Below are 27107 nucleotides of genomic sequence, written 5' to 3' on the forward strand. Positions count from 1 at the left end.
TTTTTGCTCCTGTTTTGACGATGACATAGTGTTGTGCTTTGTCTTTATTTATTGGTGTATTTATACTTTTGTTATGAGCAATGCCTGCCTTTTTGAGGCTCCTTTTGATTCAATCCCAATTTGTGCCATTATCTTCAAGTTTCTTTATTATTCTTTTGGCTTTTCCTTTATTCTGTTTTCTGGTCCATTTTTCTAAGTGTTCTTTTTAGAACAATTCTCTTTTTTTAATAGTGCTAATAAAATGGCACAGTAGGTAGCCTTGGTGCCTCACAGTGCATGTTATTGTAGGCTTCCATTGAGGACTTGAGTTAATTGCAGAAGATCAATGAGTGAGCATGAGTCTGTTCACTCATCGGTTTCCACACTATCTGAAGGTGCTTCCTGCCCTGGGCACATTTGCTTATTAGACTGACTTCCCACCGGTCTCTTTTGGCTTAAGCAGGTTCAGAAAATGGATTGGTCCATTACGTTGAAGTCAAACAGGTTTTCAAAATTAAATTGTAGTACTTACTTAAACATGCATTCTGGTTTCCTCCCATATCCCAATCTGAGTAAACCTATTGTTTTCATTCTAACTCACTTGCCACTAGCCCTCACTTTCTTGCAGTAGATATTATGGATGAGAATGCTGCCCTCATTGCTAATTTGACTTTGAACATAAGGTACAAGAAAACATCTGGCATAAATGTAATATTTTGTATTTATCTATTATTTAAAAGCAATATAACTAGGTTTTAGGTTTCCTGTCCTCTAAGCAGTACCTTGAGGCATATAGAGAAAAATTTCAAAAGCAATACATCTGTGCCTTGATGTCCACCACTATAGACATCTCATTGCAGCTTTCCATATTATTCCAAGAAGATTAAAATATTATCTGTTACTGTGTTGTGTTTTCAGTACTGACGAACTTTCATTTTCCTCTTGAATAATCTTAAAAATAAGTTTCTTTCAGAATGGAAACATTCCTATATTTTAAAGTATATGGGATATCCATCCATCCATTATCCAACCTGCTATATCCTAACTAGAGGGTCACGGGGGTCTGCTGGAGTCAGTCCCAGCCAACACAGGGCGCAAGGCAGGAAACAAACCCCAGGTAGGGCGCCAGCCCCCCGCAGGGCACACACACACACACCAGGGACAATTTAGGATCACCTTTGCACCTAACCTGCATGTCTTTGGACTGTGGGAGGAAACTTATGGAGACATGGGGAGAACATGCAAACTCCACGCAGGGAGGACCCAGGAAGCGAACCCAGGTCTCCTTACTGCGGGGCAGCAGCACTACCACTGCGCCACCGTGCCTATATGGGATATTTGTTTTCATTTTATTACTACTGTATATGTAGAAACCTTTCTGAGGGAGCTGATTTGTGTGTAATCCAGACCCTGGACGAACAGAAGCTAATGTATTTTATGTATTTAAAATTTGAAGATGAAGTGGCAATGAGCAAGTAGATCTTGGTGTGTATATCTGACAAATCCCTGTGCTATTGTTTGATTTTATTCTATTTTCTTGCATGTCATGGTCCATTTTTGTGACAAACCATATAGCTTGACTGGCTTGTAGTTGTAAATGAAATCAGCTGACATCTTCAGAGCTCCTGGGTTTTATCCCCATGTACTGATTATATGTGTAGGGTACACTGTGTCCACAATCTCTGTAGTGTGACCAGGTGCAGGAATGACAGTTCCACAAACCGGAAAGTTTGGGATACCAACAGTGTTGCCCCATTTAATGTCCAATAATATAACCAAAATATACATTTTTTGACGTACATGTTTCACAAATAATAGGACTGAAAAAATAAGTCAAAGCAATCATCTGGTTAGCCACAAATTAGGTCAGTTTGTTGAGGTGTTCTATCCAGTGGGTAGCTCTTGTCAAAATTATGGTTCCTTCTGGGAAGCTTGGGCTTTTAAGGTGAGTGAACCGGAAGGGGCAGTTTCAGTTGCCCTCACTTGGTGGTTTCTCAGCACTGTGGAGAGAGAAAGAGATGACAATGTTAATGAGAGCAGCACCTCTCATCCCAGCAGGTTATTACATATTTCAACATAGCCTGTAAGGAGACCCTCTAATGCACATGCGTAATAGTAGCATATGCCAAGAATTTTTTTCATCCAGTCAAGAGCAACCAAGTGTATCCCAGGACTTAAGGACATGTCCTACTCTGACAAACTCAGAGAATTAAACTTGTTTAGTCTTGAGCAGAGAAGACTGTGTGAGGACCTAATTCAGGTATTTAAAATCCTCAAAGGCACTGATGAAGTAGATCCAGCAATGTTCTTTCAGTTTAAGGATGAATCATGTACTTGAGGACATACAATACAATACAATACAATACAGTTTATTTTTGTATAGCCCAAAATCACACAGGAAGTGCCGCAATGAGCTTTAACAGGCCCTGCCTCTTGACAGCCCCCCAGCCTTGACTCTCTAAGAAGTCAGGGAAAAACTCCCAAAAAAACCTAGTAGGGAAAAATGGGAGAAACCTTGGGAAAGGCAGTTCAAAGAGAGACCCCTTTCCAGGTAGGCTGGGCGTGCAGTGGGTGTCAAAAGAAGGGGGTCAATACAATGCAATGCAGTTCACAGAACAGAACAATTCCTCAATATAGTAAGAAATAAAAAATATAAATTTTAGAAGTACAGAGCAGAATTTAACAGTAGATGATATATCCCATAATAAGATTTGGATTTGTGTAGAGTCCTGGAGACCTCATCCTTCAAGCTGCCTCCCCCATTTGGCCATTCCACAGCTGAAACAGTGTTGGGCCAGCCAATCCGATGAAAGGACCCCTCTTTCCCACGATTCCTGCGGTCCTCCATCTGGGATGACTTTTCCTTAGGCAGGCAAAACAACTTGGCAGGTGGGCTGTGGCACCAAGTGCCACATTTGAGTACCGAGAAGAAAAACAGAATAAGTGAGGGTTAGTATACAATTATAACTGTCATGTTACTTATGTTTAAGTGCTAATGACTAACAACAGAGATGCAGTCTGTACAGTTAATCAGCAGCTCTAGTCAGGATATGCTAAACTGAAGTAGTGAGTCTTCAGCCGGGATTTAAAAGCTGAGACCGAAGGGGCATCTCTTATAGTAGCAGGCAGACCATTCCACAGTTTAGGGGCCCTGTAACTAAAAGCTCAACCTCCCACTGTTATTTTATTAATCCTTGGAATCATAAGCAGACCGGCATCTTGAGATCTTAATGTGCGCTCAGGTTTGTAAGTCATGATAAGTTCAGAAAAGTAAGCCGGACCTCGACCATTTAATGCTTTATATGTTAAAAGAAGGATTTTGAAATCTGCACTAAACTTAACCGGGAGCCAGTGTAAGGATTTAAGAACTGGAGTTATGTGTTCGTATTTTCTTGTTCTTGTAATAATTCTCGCAGCCGCATTTTGGATTACCTGGAGGCTGTATAAAGAACAGTTTGAACATCCAGTGAACACCGCATTGCAGTAGTCAATCCTACTAGAGATAAATGCATGAATTAGTTTCTCAGAATCCTGTTTATTTAAAAAGCGCCTTAATTTCCTAACATTTTTAAGATGGAAGAAACATGTTTTGGACAACTTTGTAATATGCGCTTTAAATGACATGCTAGAGTCAAAGATAACTCCTAGATTGCGGGCTGATTCAGTAAAGTTGACTGGGATTCCCACTGAGTTAAATGATGACAAAATATTGTTGTGATCAGCATCATTCCCTCCAACAATTAACATCTCTGTTTTATCTGTATTTAAAGACAAGTAGTTCTTATTCATCCACTCCTTTAATTCACTAACACAACTAATTAAAGACAACATTGGAGAAACTTCATCTGATTTAAATGAAAGGTATAACTGGGTGTCATCTGCATATGAGTGAAAATTAACATTATGTTTCCTAATGAGAGATCCCAGTGGAAGCATGTAAAGTGAAAACAGTAAAGGTCCCAGTACTGAGCTCTGCGGGACACCATATTGAACTTCTGTGTATAATGATGGAGTACTGTCAGCACATTTCTGTACATATTTGAATCGATTTGATAAGTAAGAACTAAACCAAGCGAGCACGGTGCCTGTAAGCCCAACATCATTTTCTAGCCTATGCAGTAAAATAGAATGGTCGATGGTGTCAAATGCTGCACTTAAGTCCAACAACATAATTACAGTGGAGTTTCCTTCATCAGAGGATATCAGAATGTCATTTACAACCCGTGTTAGTGCCGTTTCTGTACTATGACTAGTGTGAAAACCAGACTGGAATTTCTCAAATAAATTGTAATGCGTAAGGAGTGTCTGAAGCTGACTGGCGACTACTTTTTCTAGTATTTTAGAGAGAAACGGTAAATTTGAAATAGGCCTATAATTATTTAGTATATGTGGGTCAAGGTCTGACTTTTTAAGTAATGGTTTAATGACTGACACTTTTCGTGCATCAGGTACTGTGCCATGCAATAATGAACTATTGATAATGTTTAGGATAGGCGCTGCAAGAACATCCGTTGCACTTTTTACTAGTTTTGTTGGCACTGGATGAAGTAGTGGGCTTCATTTTAGAAATTAAACTTAATACTTCCTGCTCAGTTACAGGATTAAAATTACTAAAGTGCTGAGTGCAATGTGAGACAGGGTCTGCTAAGCTAGTATTTGGTTTGTACTGTGATGCAGAGATCTGGGATCTTATATTTTTAATTTTCTCATTGAAGAAGTTCATAAAGTCTGTACTGCTAATATCTGTTGGTATTTTGCACTGTTGATCTGAATTTCCATTTGTTAATTTAGCCACTGTTCTAAACAGTACCCGAGGATTTTTATTATTGCTATCTATTAATGTAGAATAATATTCTGACTGAGCTTTAAAGAGGGCTTTTTTATATTTATTAACACTCTCTGTCCATGCAATTTGAAAGACATGTAGCTTTGTTGTTCTCCATCTGCGCTCCAGTTTTCGACACTCTAATTTAAGAGCTCGAGTGTTTTCATTGAACCAGGGAGAGTTTCTATGTGCTTTGATCACTTTTGTTTTAAGGGGAGCCACTGTGTCCAGAGCATCTCTCAAGGTCACATTATAATCAGTGGAAATTAAGGGGAAGTGCATTTAAAGCTGAAGCCAGGAAGCATTTCTTTATGCAAAGAGTTGCGGAACTCTGGAACAAACTACCGAGACATATAGTTGAAGCAGAAAACCATGACAACCTTTAAATAAAATCTGGATGAGATACTGGAACAGTTTTGCGAAACAAATAGGCTTGATGGGCTTAATGGTCTCTTATCATTTGTCAAATTTCTTATGTTCTTATGCATTTTTCAAAATATCATCTTTGACCCATGGACTAATATCCCAACCAGGGTTGTTTCCCTACCTTGTGGCTAATGCTGCTTAGACCATATAATCCTCAGTTGGGTTAAGCAGGTTTGATGATTGTTGTAAGGACGGACCACTGTCTCACATAATTTGAAAATAAAATTAAATAATAAAATTTGTCAATTCCTTATGGATTAGATATAACAAAAATAAAAAATGTAACTTGTGCCCATCATACTTCTGGGGAGTGGGATATGTAGTTTGGAAATCAAAGTTACACTTGTGGCCTCATTTTTCTATCTAGTAGCTGTTTTAATCTTACCAGATTCAGTCTGTGACCCATAAAATAAATTCAACCCCTGAGGGAGTGAGGTCAGATTCAAAGATTTCAATCTAAGAGCCAGAATTGATTTTGTAACAAGGCTTTTAGTCTTGGGAAGCGGTAACAAGATTGAAGACTCACTGCCGTTAGATGAAGAAGGGATCAGGAAGGAGCACTTTAGGGAAGGTACTAGTGAGTCTGATCAGACTGCTGCCACGCCAGAGAAGAAAAAAATGAAGACAGTTTGTCCTTGTGGCTAAGTCTCCAGACTGTAAGGGACAAGGTGGCCAGTTCAGTTATGACCTGCCTGAACTCAAGTTGTAGAAGTATGGAGACAGTGATTTACAGTACATCTGTAATTTGACTTTGAACAAAAGTGTTAGATAAATAAATAGATAGAAATGTGAAAATCAACCAGACACTTAGGAGATTAAGTGCATTATTATTCCGGGGGGTCAACACTGTGGCACAGTGGTTAGATTTGGCATCTGCTCTACCATGAGGACAATCTTCCTGAGTACATGTGTGGGTTTTCTTCAGGAAGTCTGGTTTCCTCCCACAGCAGCTTTTTGAAGCTTATTTATGTAATTCAGACAGCATAGCTTGTCAAATTGTTGTGTGAAATGGACTTGCCATATGGATGCTAAAGGTTCAAGTTTTAGGCTACATGTCAGTGAGTTATGTCGCCTGGGCATATTAGGCCGACTGGCAGCTCAGAATTGATCCAGTGCAAGTAAAGGGGATGCATGACTGAGTTTGACCTGTGATGGAGTGACAATTTTCTATTATATTTTTGATCATTACATTGGAAATGTAGAATTTCAGGTTTTGTAATCTCATCAAAGTTGTTTTTAGTTGGTCGTTCTAAGATTAGATATACTTTATTTGTGCCCAATGGGAAATAAGAGCTGTATAGAAGCTTAAGAGAAGAAAAAAAAATATTGTGACCACCAGGGAACATAGCAGCACTCCAAACCCTGAGACACAACTACAGATCACAGTCCTGAGTTAAAATACAAGGTGTTCATTCCACATAGTACCTTCATAGGATTCCAATATTTTCCTCTTTAGGCTGCACAGCCAAATAATATGTTTTCCTTCTGATCCCATATAGTTTTATCCACCTCCTCCAGACTCTGACCACTCATGCAAGAGAAAAGGCATCTTTTATCCTGGACATGGGAGTACTTCAGGCGTCACATCAGTGCACATTGGAAGAACTTCCAGGTCAGGTGGAAGTCCCTCAAAGAAGATGCAACACTTCCTTGCAGCTCCCCCTGGTGGCACACAGGATGTCCCACAGGATTGCAATTCCCACTGTGCCCTGTAGATATCAGTATGGGAGGTCCACCAGTGGGATGCTGCCACCATGTGAACCTGGGGAACACATAACCCTGGTCAGCAGGCACCGTCTGTCTTTCCCTGGTTGTTGCTGAGGGACCATCCTTTGTCCAGGTTCGAGACGCCAGTCCATTTTTGTCCTTCCCTTCTGACCTCCTTGCTGGGTGGTAACCATTCTCCATTTGGGTCGGGACACCAGTTTAACCTGTATGTCACTCACAATATTTATTATAATAGTAATAATAATATATTATTATTATATATATTAATATTATAATAAACAAACAACACCCCCCCCCCCCCCCCCGCCCCAACACAATTAAGAACTTCTTTTTTGGATAATGAAGAGCTGCTGTTCTAAATAACAGACTTGTATGTGGCAGTAAGATGGTGAAACCTAACCAGGTGTGCCACAGGTTTGCATATAAAGGCATTAAAATTGGAATACAGCAGGTCCATTTTAAAAGTTTTTTCCATTTATAGTTGCCTGGTTGAAGATACCCATGTTCAGAATGACTCTTCCTTAGAGCTCACAACTGAATGAATCACCTTGCACTCTGTGAAGGGTACTATACAAAACGGACTTGACTTGAGTTATTCCTCCTCCCATTTAACCCTTGGGAGCAAAACACATGGATCCAGGTTGGTCTGCAGGTTCCACTCAAGGAAGTATAGGGTCATGGACTCTGGCTTTGAATTCAGGATGATGAAACCTGAGGGATTTCCCTTAAGGCATGCAAATGACATTTTACAGCAGCACAATGTAGCTTTATTGAGTGAGCCTATTAAAAAAGAAGAGAATGTCAAAGTTGAATTTAACTAAGGAGCCCTCATGATTGTCTGGGAACATCAGTCCATTATGCAGGTGTTTACAAAGGGAGTTGTATAGATTTTGGTTGAATACATAACAAGACAACCATTCAAGGGAATGCTGGGTGTTGTTACCAGCAACAAATGAAGGAAAATGACAAACTCTGTTAAACAAGTCAGTCACATTAAGTAAAGAATTAATAACTTTTGAAATTTGAAGTTAAGTGTGTGCATTACAATAACAGAGGACACCTCAATAAAATGCAAACACTAGCTTGGTCCCTTAGGAAGAGTCATTCCTATTTGCTACCAGAAGGTCCAAAAACAAGGAGGACACTAGCCCTGTGACAGAGCTTGTTGTGTTATAGTCCCTTTCAGAAGTGCTGAAAAAGCAAGCCATCTCCAGGGAATACAGTGCCTGACTAAAGGACAAGGACACATACATGAGGAGTACGGAGGTATGGGAAGTTGAACTTTGTGGGTGGGTATACAATACATGGCTATTCAGGCTGACTGCTCCATTTGTCTTATTAGGTACACTATTTACTGCTGTGTAGTGATACCAGATTTCATCTTTCTTTGAGTGCTTCATGTGTTTCTCTGCACCTCATGTGTAAGTGAATATAATAAAAAGAGAGGAAATAATATATCTGTCTAGTTTTATTTTTGTTGCAAAATTCAGGGGTTGCTTATTGGTGGTCAGTGAATAGTATTAGTTAGCCATTTTTGCAACTGATTTTGATAAATTAGTAAAACTGTCTTTTTTTACATTTCAGATAAACAACTGGTGGTGCCATGTACAATCTGACCCCTTCATGCTTATCACACCAGCTTTAAGGTTGCCTGGATGTAGACCTAAATTTCTGCTTTTGGACATTTTTAAGTGCTGTGATGGCAACTCACTAGGATTCAGATTAATGTATGCAGAATTGCTGGTTTTCATTTTTATCTTTAATTTTCTATTTAAGCTTTGAATCAGGCATTTACTCACCCAGGCTGGAGAGTAATTCAAAGGAAGACAACACCAAACAAATACACAAAAATAAGTCGTCTTCTCACAATTGTGGTCCTCTTTATCTCTGAGTACCATGTGAGACATCTTTATTCACCACACTATATCTTATATATAAACGTCTACGCGTGGAAGTGTGTGTGTCTGTCTGTCAGTCAGGCCTGGAAGTGAGAGGTGGAGTTGGGGTATAATGTGATATGTGAAGTATGGTCCCTATCCACCATTGCTCATTGCAATCGCCATTGGCCATCACTTTTGAAATGTGTCAGACATAAAAAGGGATTAACAGAGAAGGACTTGAACAGAAAATATCACTATATGCAGACAAAATTGTACTGTATATAGCAGACCCATAAAATACTGTACTAGCAGTTCAGAATTTCAAAAGAGATCTGGACTCAAAATTAATTTTAATAAACGTGTGCTTTTTTCATTGAAGTCTCTAGCATGCAGTATTAGATTGGCCACCTTCCCATTTATTTTAGCATATCAGTTTAAATACCTCAGGGTAAACAACAAAAGCTAATATAAAGATCTTCTTCAAGAAGAAAAAACTAAACAAGATGTGATCAGATGGTCTACCCTCCATCTTATATTAGCAGGGAGAATCAAAACTGTCAAGATGAACATCCTTCCCAAGCTTCTTTTTCTATTTCAGAGCATCCCCATATATATTAACAATTTTTTTTTTAAGAAATTAGATTCAATTATAACCTCATTTATTTGGAATTCGAAACATCCACGCATCCGAAGGGTGACTCTACAATGACCTAAAGCAGAACGTGGGATGGCACTGCCTAACTTTGTTTTACTACTGGGTGGCAAATATATAAACTATAAAGACCTAGGGCCTCATGCATAACGGCGTGCGTAGAATTCACACTAAAACATGGCATAAGAACAAAAGTGGAAATGTGCGTATGCACAAAAAATCCAGATGCATAAATCTGTGCGTTCACCAACTTCCACGTTCTTCCGCTCCATAAATCCCGGTCAGTGTGAAAAGTAATGCACGTGCACGTGCCTGCTGCCCCACCCAAACTCCTCCCAGAATTATGCCTCTTTGAATATGCAAATCAATATAACTAGCCCTTAAGCTCAGTGTTCTGTGAAAAGGCAATGGCAAAAGCACGGGGGGAAATAGAAGAATTTCAGTGAATACCAAGTGGAGGCAAGGAAAAACATACTATTTGTTGGTTTAAACATTTGATCAAATGACATAGAGTGTTGGAGAAACTCGAAAGCTCAAGTTCACAAAGTCGCACAGTGCCCGAAATAAAAAAGAAGATGTCAGATATCAAAGTCGCCGTTGAAAGGCGAGTCGTTGTTCCTGCCTCCCACAAGATGCTTGCTGTGCCATGCGCGACCTTTGATGAAATAATTTATTGCAGCAGTACTGTCTCTTTCAAACGTACTAACCTCCAATTCCTGTCCTTCCTTTTCTTTCTCCAAGTAACCAATCGCCACACAATCAGCTCTGTAATAGATGTTAAGCCATCTGTAAGCTTAGAATGCAGATTCTTCAAAACTTTTAAGGAACATTGAAATATCTTCGTAGTACATGTTTAATTATTCCATCCATTTATCCTTCCAGTGTCACGCCAGCACCAGCAAGAATACAGCACAAGGCAGGAACAATCCCTGAACTAGCTAGCGCTGTGCCACCGTGTCATCACATGTTTAATTATTAACAATATAGATAATTTAAACGATGTTAACATTTTATCTGTATAATGTAATAAACATATTTTGCTGCATTTCTTCTTAAAAATGATATCGTCATCATATGTAAATATGCGCTTTATAAAGTGGCTCAGGTTGTGCAATATTATAACTGTAGTGCAAGTTTACAGTGTGGTAATTGCACTTATAAGTACAAAGCATTCTACAAGGAGCACTTGATGGACTGATTAAGTGCTTTTATAGTTCTTGGAATGAAACTGTTTCTGAACCGTGAGGTCCCTACAGGAAAGGCTCTGAAGCGTTTGCCGTATGAGAGCAGTTCAATAGACAGCTTGGCTGAGGCAGCGTGTGCTTGATGCTGTATACCGATAATTCTCTTTCTGATCAGCTGCTGTAGAGCTGTGATTCCCCACTCAGATACAGTACAGTGATATAAATACTCTGAGTGGTGCAGTGAGAGTAATATGGAAAAAGGTGATCCAGTATGGCAACCCCTAAAGGGAGCAGTTGAAACAAGAAGGTGCAGTGAGAGTAACAACGTTAAAGCAGCTATGGTATTTAGAATAGTTTGGCCATTCTGTGGACCTTTATATTGTTACAGGTTAATTACAATCAGATGCCTTCAACTAATAAACAATATGTGGTTAATTTCAGTATATTTATAAAACCACGTCAGGGATGTGCATCTAAAAAAGAAAGGGAAACCACACTGGAACAAAAGCACTGCTTTGACGCTGGGTGCCGCCAGTTTGCAAAACCGAGCGGAGAACTTGCGTACACCAGGGTTTTAGCTAACGTGAAAATGTGCGTGGCTTTACGCCAAGTTTTATACATTGCGATTTGAGCGTGGAAACGGGCTTACTCAACATTTTTGTGCATACGCACTGTTTATACATGAGGCCCCTGAACATTGACACAAATTGATGAATATACACAAGCTTAGTCTGCAACAGAAATAACATCTTGCTGTACTTCTTTATATGTTCTTCTTTGTGCCCAGTAAATATAAATTATTGTCCATACACTAATAATTCAGTTGTCCATCAATCACTCACAATATGGATCCAAGTGCAGGTATCACTTTAAGAAAGAGAAGCTTTTATGTGTTGCATCTCTACATGACAACCACCTCTTTCTACCCTCTCAAACATACACATTATTTAATGTTTGGAAAATGTCTGGGATTAAAACACTTAGAGATCTAATTAGTCAAATCTTAGAATAAGCATTTACAGTATATCGGGCAAAAGGACATTCTCCATTCCTTGTTGTTTTTAAAGATTTACTCCTGCTGTTGGTTTGGCTCACTTTCTCTCAGACGGAGGTTGAATTCTAGTTTGTTAAATTTAACATGAATTTATGGAATATTGTTTTCTTCAAATAAAATCATTAAAATAATAATTAAAAATATAAAGTGATATGTTGTATTACTCAGAATAATGCTTTGTGATGAGATGTATAGATATCTGTTTTAAGCCATGAAAGACATGCAGATATTCAGCTACAACAAAGAAAATAGTGCCCATGTTTAAATGATCAGTCTGTACTTATGTATCGATTTTGTTGAAGTGCTGTAACAAAGCTGTTAACGGAACAATGAAGGCCATTTTTTATAGAGTGAAATAGGAAAGCCCTCTGTGACTGAACTGCTGTAGATGGCTGATCCTCCAGTAATGTGTTTTTTAGAATAGTGCACCATTATATCTTGCTTTTACCATCCATCTCCAAAAGAAATGATCCAGGGTCTGTGGGTCCAAAACTTAAAAAAATGCTAAGCAGCCTTCCCCATTTAACCCCCTGAGATGTGTACACATTTTCAGCTTTTGGTAAAAATCTTTTTCTTTTAAAGTCATAGCGAAAACAGCTAACATAGTTCTGCGCCTGCTGTGTCTAGACAGCACCATGTGAAGCCTTGAGATAAAAGAAGACATTTATCCCTCCAAAGCTCGACCCCATCATACTGTCAATGCTCGGCACAGATTCCTGTTAGTTTCCCAAGCTCACGCTGTCTCCTAACACCAAGCCAATTTGGCTTCTTTGTGTGAAAGCAGAACAATTGTCACACTTTATCTTAAAACTGACTTTTACTATGGCTTAATTTGAAAATGTGTTTATTTTCTAAAGTACCTCCTCCTGTCAAAGCATAAAAATGAAATAAATTCATTGACTGAATGTGGAAAATATGATGAGTTTGTGCTTAAAGCAGCCTGCTGTATGAGTCAGCCAGTCGCTTCCTGGTGCCACACCCAATGCCAGACATCTGTGTTTAAAGGGGATCCATTTTACTCTTGCATTTCAGAGTCTGCATTCAGTAAGGACATCTTTTTAGCACTGGTGGCCACAAAGTGAAGCTTATGTGCATATCTCCTGGCATAGATCCTTCTTGGCATGTGCTCTGTGAAAGCTTTGATGATTTAGCAAAAACCCATTAAGCCAGCCACGGCTTGCCTGGAGCTCTGATGGCTTGACCAAACACTGTTTCAAAATCTAAAGCTGACCTACTGTGGGAATGATGCTTCATTCATTTGTTGCACCTTAAGGAAAAATTACATATGCTGGAAAATGTGTTGTAGGTGCATGACAACTGATTTTGTATAAATGTACATATTATGAATTGATGTGGATCATCTGGTATTGATTGTTAACATGTTTTTTCAATGAATTCTCAGTAATATGATTTACATTTACAATTTTGTGCATTTATAAATGCTCTGGAGAGTGAGGCCTGCAAAATCTGTAAGGTTCTAGATGATATTAAAGTATACTTTAATATCAGGGTTGCCATATTTCTAAAATTATAGATCAGTACAGTCACCATTTTGAGCAGCCAAAAACAAAATGTTAAGGAACTAAGAAAAGCAAAAAAACAGATAGTTTTAATTAAATTATAATTATAGATATCCATCCATCCATCCATTTTCCAACCCGCTGAATCCGAACACAGGGTCACAGGGGTCTGCTGGAGCTAATCCCAGCCAACACAGGGAGCAAGGCAGGAAACAAACCCTGGGCAGGGCGCCAGCCCACCACAGTAATTATAGATATGTAAACATGTATAATTTACGAGAAACATACAACGACACGAGGACACGACATACACGAACATGTATGATTCAAACACTCGGATTCACCTGACATTTACAAATTTTACTCATAAAAGGTGGTACGCCAGACTATCTACAAAAATTTAGCAAGCCTCTTTAACTAGACATTCATTTTCAAAATTGAATTAAGATTTTTTTCTACATACAATTTTTGTTCAATCGGGACTTTCACAGACAATGTGGAACTCGGGTTTTTTCTATTGAACTCGGGACAATCCTACTCAAATCGGGACATCTAGTAACCCTGCTTTAGACTATGACCAGCAAGAAAAATAGCTGATAGAATTTTCAAAAAAGATACCTAAAGAGTGTCCACTTAAGTAATATGCTGGTATGTAGAATACTTCTGCTGTGCAAGTCATCTGTCACCCACTTACAGTTAAGTAATTTCATGGCCCTCACCCACTTCTTACAGTGGGTCTCTTCCATCTACCAAAATACAAAGTACAAAAGAAGACCTATTGCCAAAGTGTTTCTTAAAAATTGCTCCCACCGCTGTTTTTCAAAATATGTTATCAAACGTCGAGATAATATTTTTTTCACCATGTGGACAGGAGATACGATACACATGGTTAACTGAAAATGATTCCTTCTGAAAGTATTTAAGATGGTGTGATCAAATGATAATCTAATGGAGGAAGCCTGCAGCTGTATGGTGAATATTCCAAAGTCTCAGAGCTTAGCAGGAGTTTGTAGGAAGAGCCTGGGTAACAATATGGTGATGGGCATTGAGTCTGTGATGGTATCCTATTTAATGAGAAGAGAATGCTTAGATGTTCTTCTTGAGAATGTAAAATTTCCTCATGGTGGGTGTTGTTTTTTTAGTAGCACCAATAAACTGAACAACCTCGTTGGCTCCAAAACAAATGTTGAACATCTAAAAATAAAAGACAAAATTTGCTACAGAGAAAGGAAGATTTTGTGGTTATGGGTGGTTGTTAATTCGGCAATAGTGCAATTTGTAAAACTTAAATAAAATTTAAAAAACATGGTTTATACAGTACTTTGCACTCGCAAAAATAAGACGATGACAAAATTAAAGGCCTCAGTGGTTAATGCTGCCCAGTCCCTGCTTTGTCCAGAAGTGCCTTTAGTCACTCACTCATTCCACCTGGTGTGCTCAGAGGTGCTATTGACACTCTTTTTTGCCATCAGCCATTGGTCTGAATAATGCTTGCTCCCATCATGCCTGTTTTGACCCTATGACAGACCCACTGGCATGCATTACATGTGTGCTGGGCATATTGTGTGTCTAGTCCTGGTCCTTTAACTGATGTAATCGTGTAGTCAGTATTTACTGTTCTGCTCTGTGAATGGATGATGTGTCTCTCTGCTGGAGCAACTGAATGTCCTGTCAGGGATCTATCTATCTATCTATCTATCTATCTATCTATCTATCTATCTATCTATCTATCTATCTATCTATCTATCTATCTATCTATCTATCTATCTGTCTGTCTGTCTGTCTGTCTGTCTGTCTGTCTGTCTGTCTGTCTGTCTGTCGAAGATTTTACATGATATTTATATTCTTTTTTTTTAAGAAGCAGCAGCACTGAAGATCTGATGGATGAAGATGAGAAGGACAAGGCAAAGAGGTGAGATTATTTTTAATTGGAATAGCTCAAAATGAAAGCAAAAGTACAGGAGTCAGGCATGAGTGTAATATTTCTATCCAAAATAAATCATATATTTAAATTTACAAATGTCAGTCAAGATCTACTGTATATTACACAGAGCTAGTTATATTTCATAAGTTTTTGTGCGGTAATTTATATACTTTTTGAAGTATTCCATCCATTCAAACAGGTTCTGAACCCTCTTTATCCAGACTTTTAATGATGGGCACACTCCATCACAGCAAGCTCTCAGTCTCATTTTAGTTGGTCAGTTCTGGAGTCACCAATCAAACTAATAAGTTCCTTTATGAGAACAAACTGGCATACCCCAAAAATTCCACACAGGACAGAAGGAGAAGAAGCAAAAGGACATAGAAATTGTCCAGTGTAGGAGCTGATCACAGGATCTGTGACTCAGTAGTGCTAAGCACTGTGGCAACCTTCTGTGTGTATATTGTGGCCTATAACAGTCCATGAAACCAGAATAAGGCCTAAAGGAACAAAATATATGTGTTGCAATAAAATGGTAGATACATGTACAGCATATCTACAGTACATGCTTGAAATGTCCCTCCTCTATGTTTTTTTATCAACTGGCCGGATGACTTATAAGTGATTGTTAGAAATGGTATAGCAATTCAAATTCAATTTAATGTTGAAAAGAGTTATGAATATAAAATTTTTATATGCAAAGTAAGACCGTTAAGTCTGTCAATTGTTTTTTTTGATTACCTATTCCTTAAGTTGTACTATTACTAGGCTGGGAAGTTTTTAAAAAGCAGCCTGGGTGTCTATTTCAACTGTGTGTTTCTGTGATTTGTCTCCATTTTGGATGCTCCAGTGTCTTTAAGTGTATAACTCAGTATTTAACTGAAGTTACCTTGCTGTTATTGACATGTGACATGTTATCTTTCAAATCTCTTATGTAAAAAGCAAAATATACAAAGTCTTTATTACAACATTTGTGATGTTAAAACAAGCCACACCACAAAAGAGTGCAACTTTAATAGTACTAAGGGCATCATGTAACAACTAATCAGCATGTTGGAGATGTGTGCTTACTGTATATAAACTGAAGGTACAGAAGAAGTTTGCCCGTCCTGTACTGCTGAACATTCTGGGTTAAACATCTGGGTTAGCTGCATATGAAAATGCAATTATTTGTGAGTACATGTTATAATTTTTATTATTATTTTTAGTAAGCAGACAGCTTCCTTCATTAAGTGGCTTTAATAAAGGTTCAAAATGAGTACAGTATGTTTGAATGATTTGTAAAGCAGCGGCAGGTTATCAGCTTATGAGAAGGATTTAGGAGTCATAGTTGACTCGACACTATCACCTTCCTGACAGTGTTCAGAAGCCATTAAAAAGGCTAACAGAATGTTAGGTTATATAGCGCCCTGACGGAGGTTATGCTAAGCCATTATAATGCACTGGTGAGGTCTCATCTGGAGTACTGTGTGCAGTTTTGGTCTCCAGGCTACAAAAAGGACTTGCAGCGCTAGAAAATGTCCAGAGAAGAGCGACTAGGCTGATTCCAGGGCTACAGGGGATGAATTATAAAGAAAGATTAAAATAGCTGAGCCTATAAAGTTAAAGCAAAAGAAGATTAAGAGGTGACATGATTGAAGTGTTCAAAAATATGAATGGAATTAGTCCAGTGGATCAAGACTGTTATTTTAAAATGAGTTATTTTAAAACAATACAGGAACACAGTTGAATACTTGTTAAGTGTAGATTTCACAAAAACATTAAGAAGTATTTCTTTACACTGAGAACCACAGACACTTGAAATAAGCTACCAAGTAGTGTGGTTGACAGTAAGACTTTATGTTATTTTGGAAGAAATAATTGAATAGGAACAGATATGTTGGGCTGAATGGCCTGTTCTTGTCTAGATTGTTTTAATGTTCTAAAATATTCTAATCAGGCAACTGAGAAATACAACAGACTTAGCACTGCAGGTGACAAACTAACAAAATCCAAGTTAGACAAGGTTAGATATGGTGGAAAGGTAATGCAACTCCTTGGTGTTTTATAAAGAGGTGGGTCTTCAAGAACCAGCAGGAAACCAGAGATTTGGAAGCAGCTGAATGTTCTTGACTGCTCAGTGTTGTTCTATTTTAGAGAGAAATGGCAAAATGAAAAGGGACCAGTTGGTAAAACATGGTCAAAAAATAGTACAAAAGCCAGGAAATCTTTTTCATCAGTATATCAATCCACAAACACTAAACAAAGTTGTAGTTTAAGAACAGAAATAAGCAAATTGTAAGCCTTGAACAATCTAGAAAGTACATTATGGATTTGAATTGAGTTGTATTCAACATCTTAAATGACCAAAGTACTTAACGCTGACATTTTTACTGTTGTGACAGTGACATTATGCATTGTGCAGTTCCAGTTGTCCTCAGATGTCAATGCGTGGCAAAGGTGAATAAACCACATAATGGTGACGCTCATAAAATTCAAAATGGTACAGCGACAGCCTGTGAAAATAACTTAACATGTTTCGATGAATTTGGACATTTACATAAGTAAAAAAAATGAGATTCTACCTTCTCCAAAACCACAAGTGGACCAAAAATATATAAAATGAAATCACAATAAACCTAGATAAACTAAAAGAAAGTCAGATCCTTACAGATTATAATCGTATTTCAAAGCTAAACATTTAGCTTGCATATGCAGTGGCTAATTTATATATGAGTGACATGGGTAGCCACCCAGGGTAGCATCTTGCCAGGGATGGCACAGAATGCCCACACCAAAAAAATTTGAAATGGTAATTATAGCCTGAGCAAGTCAATCCATTGAGGCTGCCGTTTATGAATGTTAAATGACATGCACTCTGGATACCAAGGGACACGTGGCCTTTAAAGTCTGCAGTATGTACACAGAGGAGTGCCATTTATGTATGCAATGGAAGGACACTGAGGCAGTAGGTTGTTGAAGTTTAGTACTTACTACCTGCCTTGGGCACCATGGGGCACCGGTCACATAAGGCTCCAAATGGGCTTTGACTGGCACAGTGCACAAGTAACCTTTTTTATTCACCAAATGTAAGGTTTTCACCACAGGCTACTTGTCAGTTATAAATTTTCTATAAGTGCATATTGTGATTGTTTAAAATAATATACTGAAGGCTTTTACTGTTACGGATAGTTGCAATTAAAATTGGATATTCTACATCTAATAGATCTTGGCAAACATAGATTAGTCATTTTTGATACATTTGATATTGAAGTCACGACTCTCTCCACTGTGCAAATAGCTTTAATTTTATTAACTAAAAGTCTTTTATTAACAGAGCATTCACCAATGGGCAGATTTTGTAGCTGAATGATGAGTTGTATTAATTGTCTAATTTTCCTTAATTGTCTTGATTGAACCATTAGGATCTTGTAACCATAATATAAAATATTTCACATTGTTTTGGCATAGCACATATTCAAAAACTAAGAAACTGTGCTTAAGTACAAATAAAGACACTTGATGTGTATTTTTTTTTAAATCCAGTCTGCACTGCAGGACTGGTGGCCAGCAAATATCTTATTGCATAAAACTGGTGATCTAAGTAAGCGTAGTCTAGTAAGTTTAATATGCATCACAGAGAAATTCACCAATAATAAAGGTGAAGATCAAGCATCGAATGGCAAGAAGACGTGTAGTAGCAAACAGTCAACATGGGTTTAGACAGGGAGAATATGTTTCACTAATGTGTTGGAGTTTAAAAATAAAACAAACAAAAGCATACAAGCAGAGAGATGAATATAATATTATTTATCTTGAATTTCAGAAAGATATTGATAAGCACAACATGAGAGTCTACTGATCAAATTAAAAGATGTGGAATTCAAGTAACAGTGTGTACATTTTGTAAAATTGACTGGGAGCAAAAAGTTATAGTGATAGAAATTTTGTCAAAATTAGGTGATGTTAAAATTGGTCTCCCTCAGGGGTCAGTGCTGGGGTTACAGTTCCTTTTATTGTACATAAATGATCTGGAAAATTAAAAAGCTGGTTAAGTTTAAAAATTATACCAAACTATTTAGAATGGTAGATAATTTAGAATCAGCTAAATCATTATAGACAGACTTTGACAGCATACAGCCTTGGGAGCATTTGTGGCAGATGAAATTTAATGTAAGTAAATGTAAAAAGTATGTAGGAAGTAAAAATGTTACATTTGAATACACAAAACTGAAAATGATGTAAGAGTTATTGTGGACTCATCAAATCCACATCCACAGAATGTTAGGTTATATAACGTGATGTGTAGAGTACAGTCAAAGAAGGTTATGCTTAAGATATATAACACACTGTTGAGGCCTCGCCTGAAGGACTGTGTATAGTACACCTTTGTTCTCCATATTACAGAAAAGACACAGCAGTGCTAGAGAAAGTCTAGAGGGGAGCGACTAGGCTGATTCTAAGAGGTATGAGCTTTGAGGTGAGACTGAAGGAGTTGAACCTTTCAGAATAAGCAAAAAGAAATTATGAGTTGACTTGATTGTTTAAAATTATGAAGGCAATTAGTACAGTGGATCCAAACTATTACTTTAAAATACATTCTTAAACAAAAACATGGGGATAGAGATGGTAACTTATTAATAACCAATTTTACAGTAATGTTAGAAAGATTTTCTTCCCACACAGATTCATGGACATGGTATAATTTACACATGAGTATGGTAGAGATTAGGACTTTAGGAACCCTCAAACCTCGGCTTAATGTTATTTTGAAGAAATCAGGTGAATAGGATTGGCAAGCTTGTTGGGCTTAATAGCCTGTTTTTTGCAAAAATTGTTGTAGAGACCATGAATCAATACATTCTTTGACGATGTGTGTGCTAGGAAATGGAGTAATGACTGTCTTAAATCAGTTATATTTACTTGTAAGATACTAATTTTCATTTATTTTTCCATGTTTCACGGCCTGCTCTTACTTTGTACTACTTTTGAGACACTCAATGCCTCCTCATAACCAGCACTAGTAAAAAAACAGACAAAAACAGTGAATCAATATTTACCATTTCTGGAGAGGAGGTTGTGAAGCTTGATGTGAAATAGTAGTTAATGTGCATTTTTTTTTACCAAACATGAAAGCAGATCTGACATAAAGTGCTTATATTTCAGTGTCTTCTTAATAAGTGTTTTCATTTTGCATTGTATGTGCATGTGTATGGTGAATGAACACCTGCAGTACAAAAAACATCTGTTGTCACATTGTCTGCCTTGCTGTCATTAAGCATCCGTTCCTCCATCTATTTTTGTATGTGATTTTCAAGTGCAGGATTCATTGGGTGCCAAAGCTGACCCCCACTGCAAGCAGCACTAGGCAGACAGGAGAAACTCACAAACAATGGAAGAACACACAAGCGAGTAATTATGTCTTCTTAATAGATATTTTTAAATTTATACTCATGGTAAATAGAGGATGCATTAAAAAATTTTAATTTTCATTAACAATGCATTACCAAAATATTCTACATGCAGAAACACATGCAAATGGTTATTTAGCAAATAGTCAGCTTACATATATAAAGAGTTGCGCTGTACACACTCACTTCAAGTTGATATCCAGCAGTAGCCTATTGTGATGCATATGGAAGTGAGATTTAAGAGGATAGATGTTATCAAAAAGTAAGTAAATTTCAGTTTGGTTCAAGCAGTAAATAAAATAAAAGCAAATTATCAGAAACATTCTTAGATTTTAGTGGCTAGATAGCAGTTTGCCAGTTGATTGTTCTAAATATGTATATTCTTTTAAAAATACATTCTAGGGCTTCACGCAATAAGTCAGAGAAGAAACGGAGAGACCAGTTTAATGTACTCATCAAAGAGCTCAGTACCATGCTTCCAGGAAACACTCGGAAAATGGACAAGACCACCGTGCTGGAGCGGACCATTGACTTCTTACAGAAACACAGTGGTAACTCTTTAATGTCTTTTTAAAAAGCTGTATAAAGAGGAACTTTGCTGATCATGCATTATAAAAAAATGACAGATTTCTTGCTTCTTATCATCTTTCCTTGTGTACTGTAGAAGAACAATAGCAGGTCAGATATTGTTGTGAAATCTCCTGCCAGATGCCATTCTTTTTGTAAATTTTTATAGAATTGTATTTAACCATTTTCTTTGCTTGCTTTCATAAGAGCGTGTTATGTAAACGTGTAATCTATAAAGAAATTTACTAATTTACTGACCTTATTTGTGTAGACATGCCAGGGGTTGCAAACATATCAATAGTGACAAGAAAGTGAGTTGCAGAAGTTCTAATTCATCATTCTTGGATTAGCTGCTCTGTTGCGTTTTTATTGAATATTGCTGTTTTAGCTAATGGCTCACTTTTATTCTTTTACTGGACAATACAGCCTTTCAGTTAATTCAGAAACATGTAACAGGAGTAGCCAGCATTACTTTCTTCAAACCACCAAAAATCATTGATGTAAAGTGTTCTTTGACATTTTCTTTTACATTGCAGTGTCTCTCACTCTTGACATCACCAATGTGGTACACTTCTAAAATATTCCAAAACAGTATTGTTGGTGGGCTGGAGCCCATTTTGGCAGCATGGGCACAAGACAAGAACCAACCACAGATGGAGCATCTTGTGGATTAGTCTTGCACACACACACACTTGCTCTCAGCAGGATCGATTTGGAATCACCAAATAACATTATGTGCATGCCAAAGGCGATGTGGAAGGAATAATGAAATACAAAGAGAACTGCCTACATCGGCGTGGGGAGAGTGTTCAGAGAACATGTACACAAGCATCCATGAGTGGGCCGTGTGATGGTTGGGCAGCCTTTCCACACTCAAGTCTGGCTCAAGGAAGAAAAAAAACCCTGGAAAGGCTGCCCATCCATCACAGGCCCCACTCATGCACAGTCGCGCACACAACCACAGTTACTCTTAATGATATTGTAACGGTGCTTAGTGCTGCTGGCTCATGGATTCTGCATCCAGTGTTGAAATCATCCACCTGGTTCTTGTACACATGGAGCCTGAATGCTCTCCCTGTATTAGTATGGGTTTTTCTCTCAGTTCAGTTTTTTTCTTTGTTTTTTCTTCCCAAATCGCAAAGATTTACAAATTTGGATGAATAGGTTACTCTAAATCAGCTCTATATGAATATGTCAGAGATTGAGCTCTGCCATTGATTGTCACCCTGGTCAGACTTTGTTCCTGCCTGTACCTGATCCTGTTGGGATAGGCCCTGGCTCCCCACAACCCTAATTCTATTATTCTAATTGCATTACCTGTTGAAGACAAGTAATATAACAATTGTAAAAATATTTTCGGTTTCTCACCCTTCATGTACCTTCTGCACCTTTACTCACATGTGTCTGAACCTTTCTTGACTGGCATTTCCTCTGTTGAGCGCATTCTTGTAAAGCCTACTTCCCAGGGGCACTCGTTATTTCTGAGGCGCCTTGCTCACCTCCTACTTTCAGTATTTGAAGGTGATTCTCAGTATGCCTCTTATGCCTTTATTCCTGCTTGGGTAGCTTACTCACTCACACATCCTCTTTTGCTCAACTTACCAAAGCCAAACTGACCAATCACAGCAAAGCCAAACTGGGGAATAGGACAAACAGATCTTACCATAATATTATATTATATTATATTATATTATCCATCCATTTTCCAACCCGCTGAATCCGAACACAGGGTCACGGGGGTCTGCTGGAGCCAATCCCAGCCAACACAGGGCACAAGGCAGGGAACCAATCCTGGGCAGGGTGCCAACCCACCACAGGACACACACAAACACACCCACACACCAAGCACACACTAGGGCCAATTTAGAATCACCAATCCACCTAACCTGCATGTCTTTGGACTGTGGGACGAAACCGGAGCGCCCGGAGGAAACCCACGCAGACACGGGGAGAACATGCAAACTCCAAGCGAACCCGGGTCTCCTAACTGCGAGGCAGCAGCGCTACCACTGCGCCACCGTGCCGCCTATATTATATTATATTATATTATATTATATTATATTATATTATATTATATTATATTATATTATATTAGGGAGTTACCCCCTGATTGCTTCGTTCACCAACCCCTCCAGCCAACGGTACACGCCAGCCACTTCATGTCTCTGCTGCTCATGTTGTGAAGAAGGGGGGCTGAACACACCCCAAGTAGACGAGGTCTCTCCTCCGAATCCCCCTCTTAAACGGTGATACAATGGGAAACAAATACAGTTTTTTTTTACCTCCTCTTTGCTGGATCAGCTGCTGGCTTGCTGCTGCTGCCGTGCTGCGTGATCTGCATCTCACACGGCGCTTCAAACATTTAAAAGCCTGTACAGCAGCTGTCCTACTCTTTGTCTTTTATTTCTGGCCCCGGGTGTGGTTAAGTGTCTTGGCACAAAGTCTTGTCTCGCAGAACGTGAGTTCTTGATATTTTATAGTTTATAATTTAAAAATGGAATAAGAATCTGAAAATCTAACAACATCATATTAAAGTTCGATAAATTCTGAAAAGAATGATACCAAACATATACCAAACAGGATAGGTATGATAGGAATGATGCCAAATGTAGGTTTTAAAATAAGCCCGATATAAAGCTTGACAAAAAACATCACATAAAAACGTCACAAAAAATTGTTGCACAAAATCGTTGCACTTTTAGGCTTAGGATTTTATATACAGTATATAGAGTAGATTATAGAAGATACTAAAATGCAGTTTTAGAAATGAAAAAATACCACTGGCATTCCAGCCTGGTTATTGCCATCAAGTCACCAAAATATGTCAAAAAGAAGGCTACACTTCAGTACAGAAAAGTCGTGCAAAATGAAGACAGGTTTAAGAGATGTCATGCTATTACTGCTGTTTAAAAGAAAGAAGCTTAGGTGAATCACAGTGAATCGTATTCTGCTGTATCTTTCAGATATCTATAGTTTGCTTTCTGATTCTTTGTTTTACTTTGCCTGCTAATAGCTAAGATGCTGAGACTCTTCAAAAGCTTTTCCTAGTGCATGTTGAATCGATCAAGGGTTTATCTAATGCACATAGTGCTTTTATTGAGCAGTGCCAAAAAAATTATGATTTTTTTTTTTCTGCTTTGTAAAGATGTATCATCCCACACAGAAGCTATTGACGTTAAGCAGGACTGGAAGCCTTCCTTTCTTGGAAATGAGGAGTTTACTCAACTTATGTTGGAGGTATAAGATTTTTTTCACTGTAAACTTTGGTCATATTTGTTAAATGACTTAGTCTATCAAAATTTTGTTTCCAATGCATCCACTAGTCATTCGTACTGTGAACCTCATGTGCTATTGTCCATCAATGTTCACACCCACTTATCCAATTTAGGTTTACAGGGGCCTGGAGTCTATCTTTATATGATCTTCTTTTAATCTTCATTTATTAAACTCTAAAGTGTTAGTTTTGATTCTCACAAGTCAATGTAAAAATCGCCAAAATTGTTGTAGCTGGACACCCAAGTCTTATGTTGTGTATTTCTGAAAGTAGAGTACAAGTTGGTTTTAATCTGCAGTTAAATGAGAGAAAGAACGATCGTTTACAGAATGTTGAGTAGTCCGTTATCCATTCTGTTTTTTTTAGCCCACTAAATCCAATGGACGCTTGATGCAGGCAGCATCTGACATAAGGAGGAAATCAATGGTGGATAGATGCCAGATGCATATTCATACTCATACCTACATTTATTTATATTTTATACTTTTTGCAAACAAGTAAATATTTTATATTATTTATTTATATATGTATTCATAGCCAACTAATTTAGAGATGCATTTTACCTTACAGGTACAACAAAAAATGAAAACACATACCTGGAGATAAAAAACAAGGTAAAAGTGCAAAATGTGCACACTTTTATCAGGACTCAAACCTTTACTCAGACACACTTCATGACATTTTGTGACTGAAAATCAAAACTGGGCATCAAATCGTAACCCTTAAGATCATCAGGAAATTTTATATTAAACACCATCTGAAAATGAGTTACATAAATACCGTGAATTTAGGTACTTCAGTCATTGGATTTTTGCAGAAGAGTTTTATTGAAATGTGTTTCAGGTGAGGTGCTTTAAAGGCACCTGATGTTTGGCTCAGAACGGGTTTTGTAGGTGGGACTGAACATAAATCTGCTGTGAAGTTGAAGATGGTGTAAACTGATTATTTTCATTCCTGTAATAATACTTCTGAGCTCTGGGTAAACAACTTTACGTAGCCTAAATTAGTTGCAGTGTAGCAAGACTGATGTCATGGTCAAAGAATGATCACTAACGCATTTTTTTTATTTAATAGTGAGTTATGCCATTTTTCAAATGTCTCCATTACACAGTGACACCATTTAACAGTTCAGACTAGTGCTGATCAAATGTTATCAGTATGCCATTACACACCCTTTCAGGTCCACAAAGATTGCTACCATCACAGCTAAGTTGCCTTCAGCCTCTTGTTTTTCATATACACTGACCTGGCCTCTCCTGAAGTCCCCAAGGCTTCTTTCCATAATGTTGTACTTATTGAACTCTCTGTGTCCGAATGGTTAATTTTTACAGATCTTTTATCTGAAACTGGCTTCATACCAGTCGAGTGCTGGTTGGGACTTGCTCCCTCCTCTTCCACCTGTTTTCATCACTTTCTTCTGTCTTTTGCTGTTTGCTTTCCTCCATGCTGTGTGAGTGTGTGTGTGTGTGTGTGTGTGTGTGTGTGTGTGTGTGTTTACTGGCTCCTCTTTAAATAAAACTTTAAATAACACTATGTTAACACACACCTCTGGCAATAGAGCTGCAGCAGCAGCAATGAGATTGGCACTATAAACAGATTTGTAACTGTGAGAAGCAGTGTGAAGACGGATAACACCAACATTGATTTAAATATGAGTCCTCCTGTAAAGGGTGCCACAAAAAGATAAGCTGTACATGAAAATTCCAGTGAGCACTGGTTTAAATATGGCGTCATGGAAGAGAAGGAGGGCAAGTTTTATTCTCCCAGTTCACTAGAATAAAATACTGTAAAGGCAGATAGGAAAGCAGCCTAAAATTAAAAATGGGAGCTTAGTGTTTAAAGTGTGAAACAGGGCTCAGGGTGCATGAAACCTTGAGGCCTCCAGAGGACAAAGTGTCCTGATGGTTTTCAGGAATTTATAGGACGAGTCTTAATCCTAGACTTGTGTATAAATGTCCGCCATTTGCTCATTGAGTTTGAAGTCATGAAGTGCGTTCAGGTCAGAGCTCAATGGCAGAGGCTGATTGTGGCCAAAGTCTGGGAAAGTGAGAAGGACTGAAGTTTGCTAAAATTTTGGGGTAGGCAAATGGTTGAACCCCACTAAACAATTAGAATGATCAGAATGTACAGTATACAATATCTAATAAGGTAGAAGCCTTAAATTTCTGAAACCATTCAATCCACAACATGTTTAGGTGGAAACGTTCCTATCGAGTTTGCTTCCATTATTAAAGTTTGTGTTTGTTCGCTGTGAATATCAAACACTTTAGTTGTTTTCTACCATGTTCTGTCCTCAGTTGGAAATCCTCAAGGAAGCACTCTTGTAAAACAATTCTTATTTTTAATACCAGACCCCGGTATTAATAATTCTTACCCTTATTTATCCATTCCAGTTTTTGGGAATTTCAGTGCCTTATGTATGGAACACAGCATAAATGTGAAGGAAATTTGGAACATACATATGAAGACTGCAGAATCACTTGTTTATACACAGTTATCCCTTGTGATTGAAGCAGGATACGGGCACAGAACCCCTACAAAATCAAAAATTTGCATATACGCTATGGAAACCAGGGGTGATCCAGTTGCCCCGACACAGACAGGCAGAGACATGAGTTAGCCACACAACACATGTTTATTCACGTGGGAAGCACTTTTTTTGCTCCCCACAGCAGCACAGCACAAATAAACAGCACCAAAGCCC

General features: G+C 38.1%; 1 protein-coding gene across 2 annotated transcripts in view; it reads left to right on the plus strand.

The window, feature by feature from the left end:
* The window catches only part of LOC114650755 (neuronal PAS domain-containing protein 2-like), a 285173-nt gene that overhangs the window by 96740 nt on the left and 161326 nt on the right, over positions 1-27107 (plus strand). For both annotated transcript variants that reach the window (XM_028800579.2, XM_051926184.1), the window contains exons 2-4: positions 15107-15160; positions 20965-21113; positions 24275-24366. In XM_028800579.2, the coding sequence (XP_028656412.2) occupies positions 15107-15160; positions 20965-21113; positions 24275-24366 (295 nt within the window). The remainder of the gene's footprint in view (positions 1-15106; positions 15161-20964; positions 21114-24274; positions 24367-27107) is intronic.

Source organism: Erpetoichthys calabaricus, chromosome 4 (genome assembly GCF_900747795.2).
Source record: "Erpetoichthys calabaricus chromosome 4, fErpCal1.3, whole genome shotgun sequence".
NCBI lineage: Eukaryota > Metazoa > Chordata > Cladistia > Polypteriformes > Polypteridae > Erpetoichthys > Erpetoichthys calabaricus.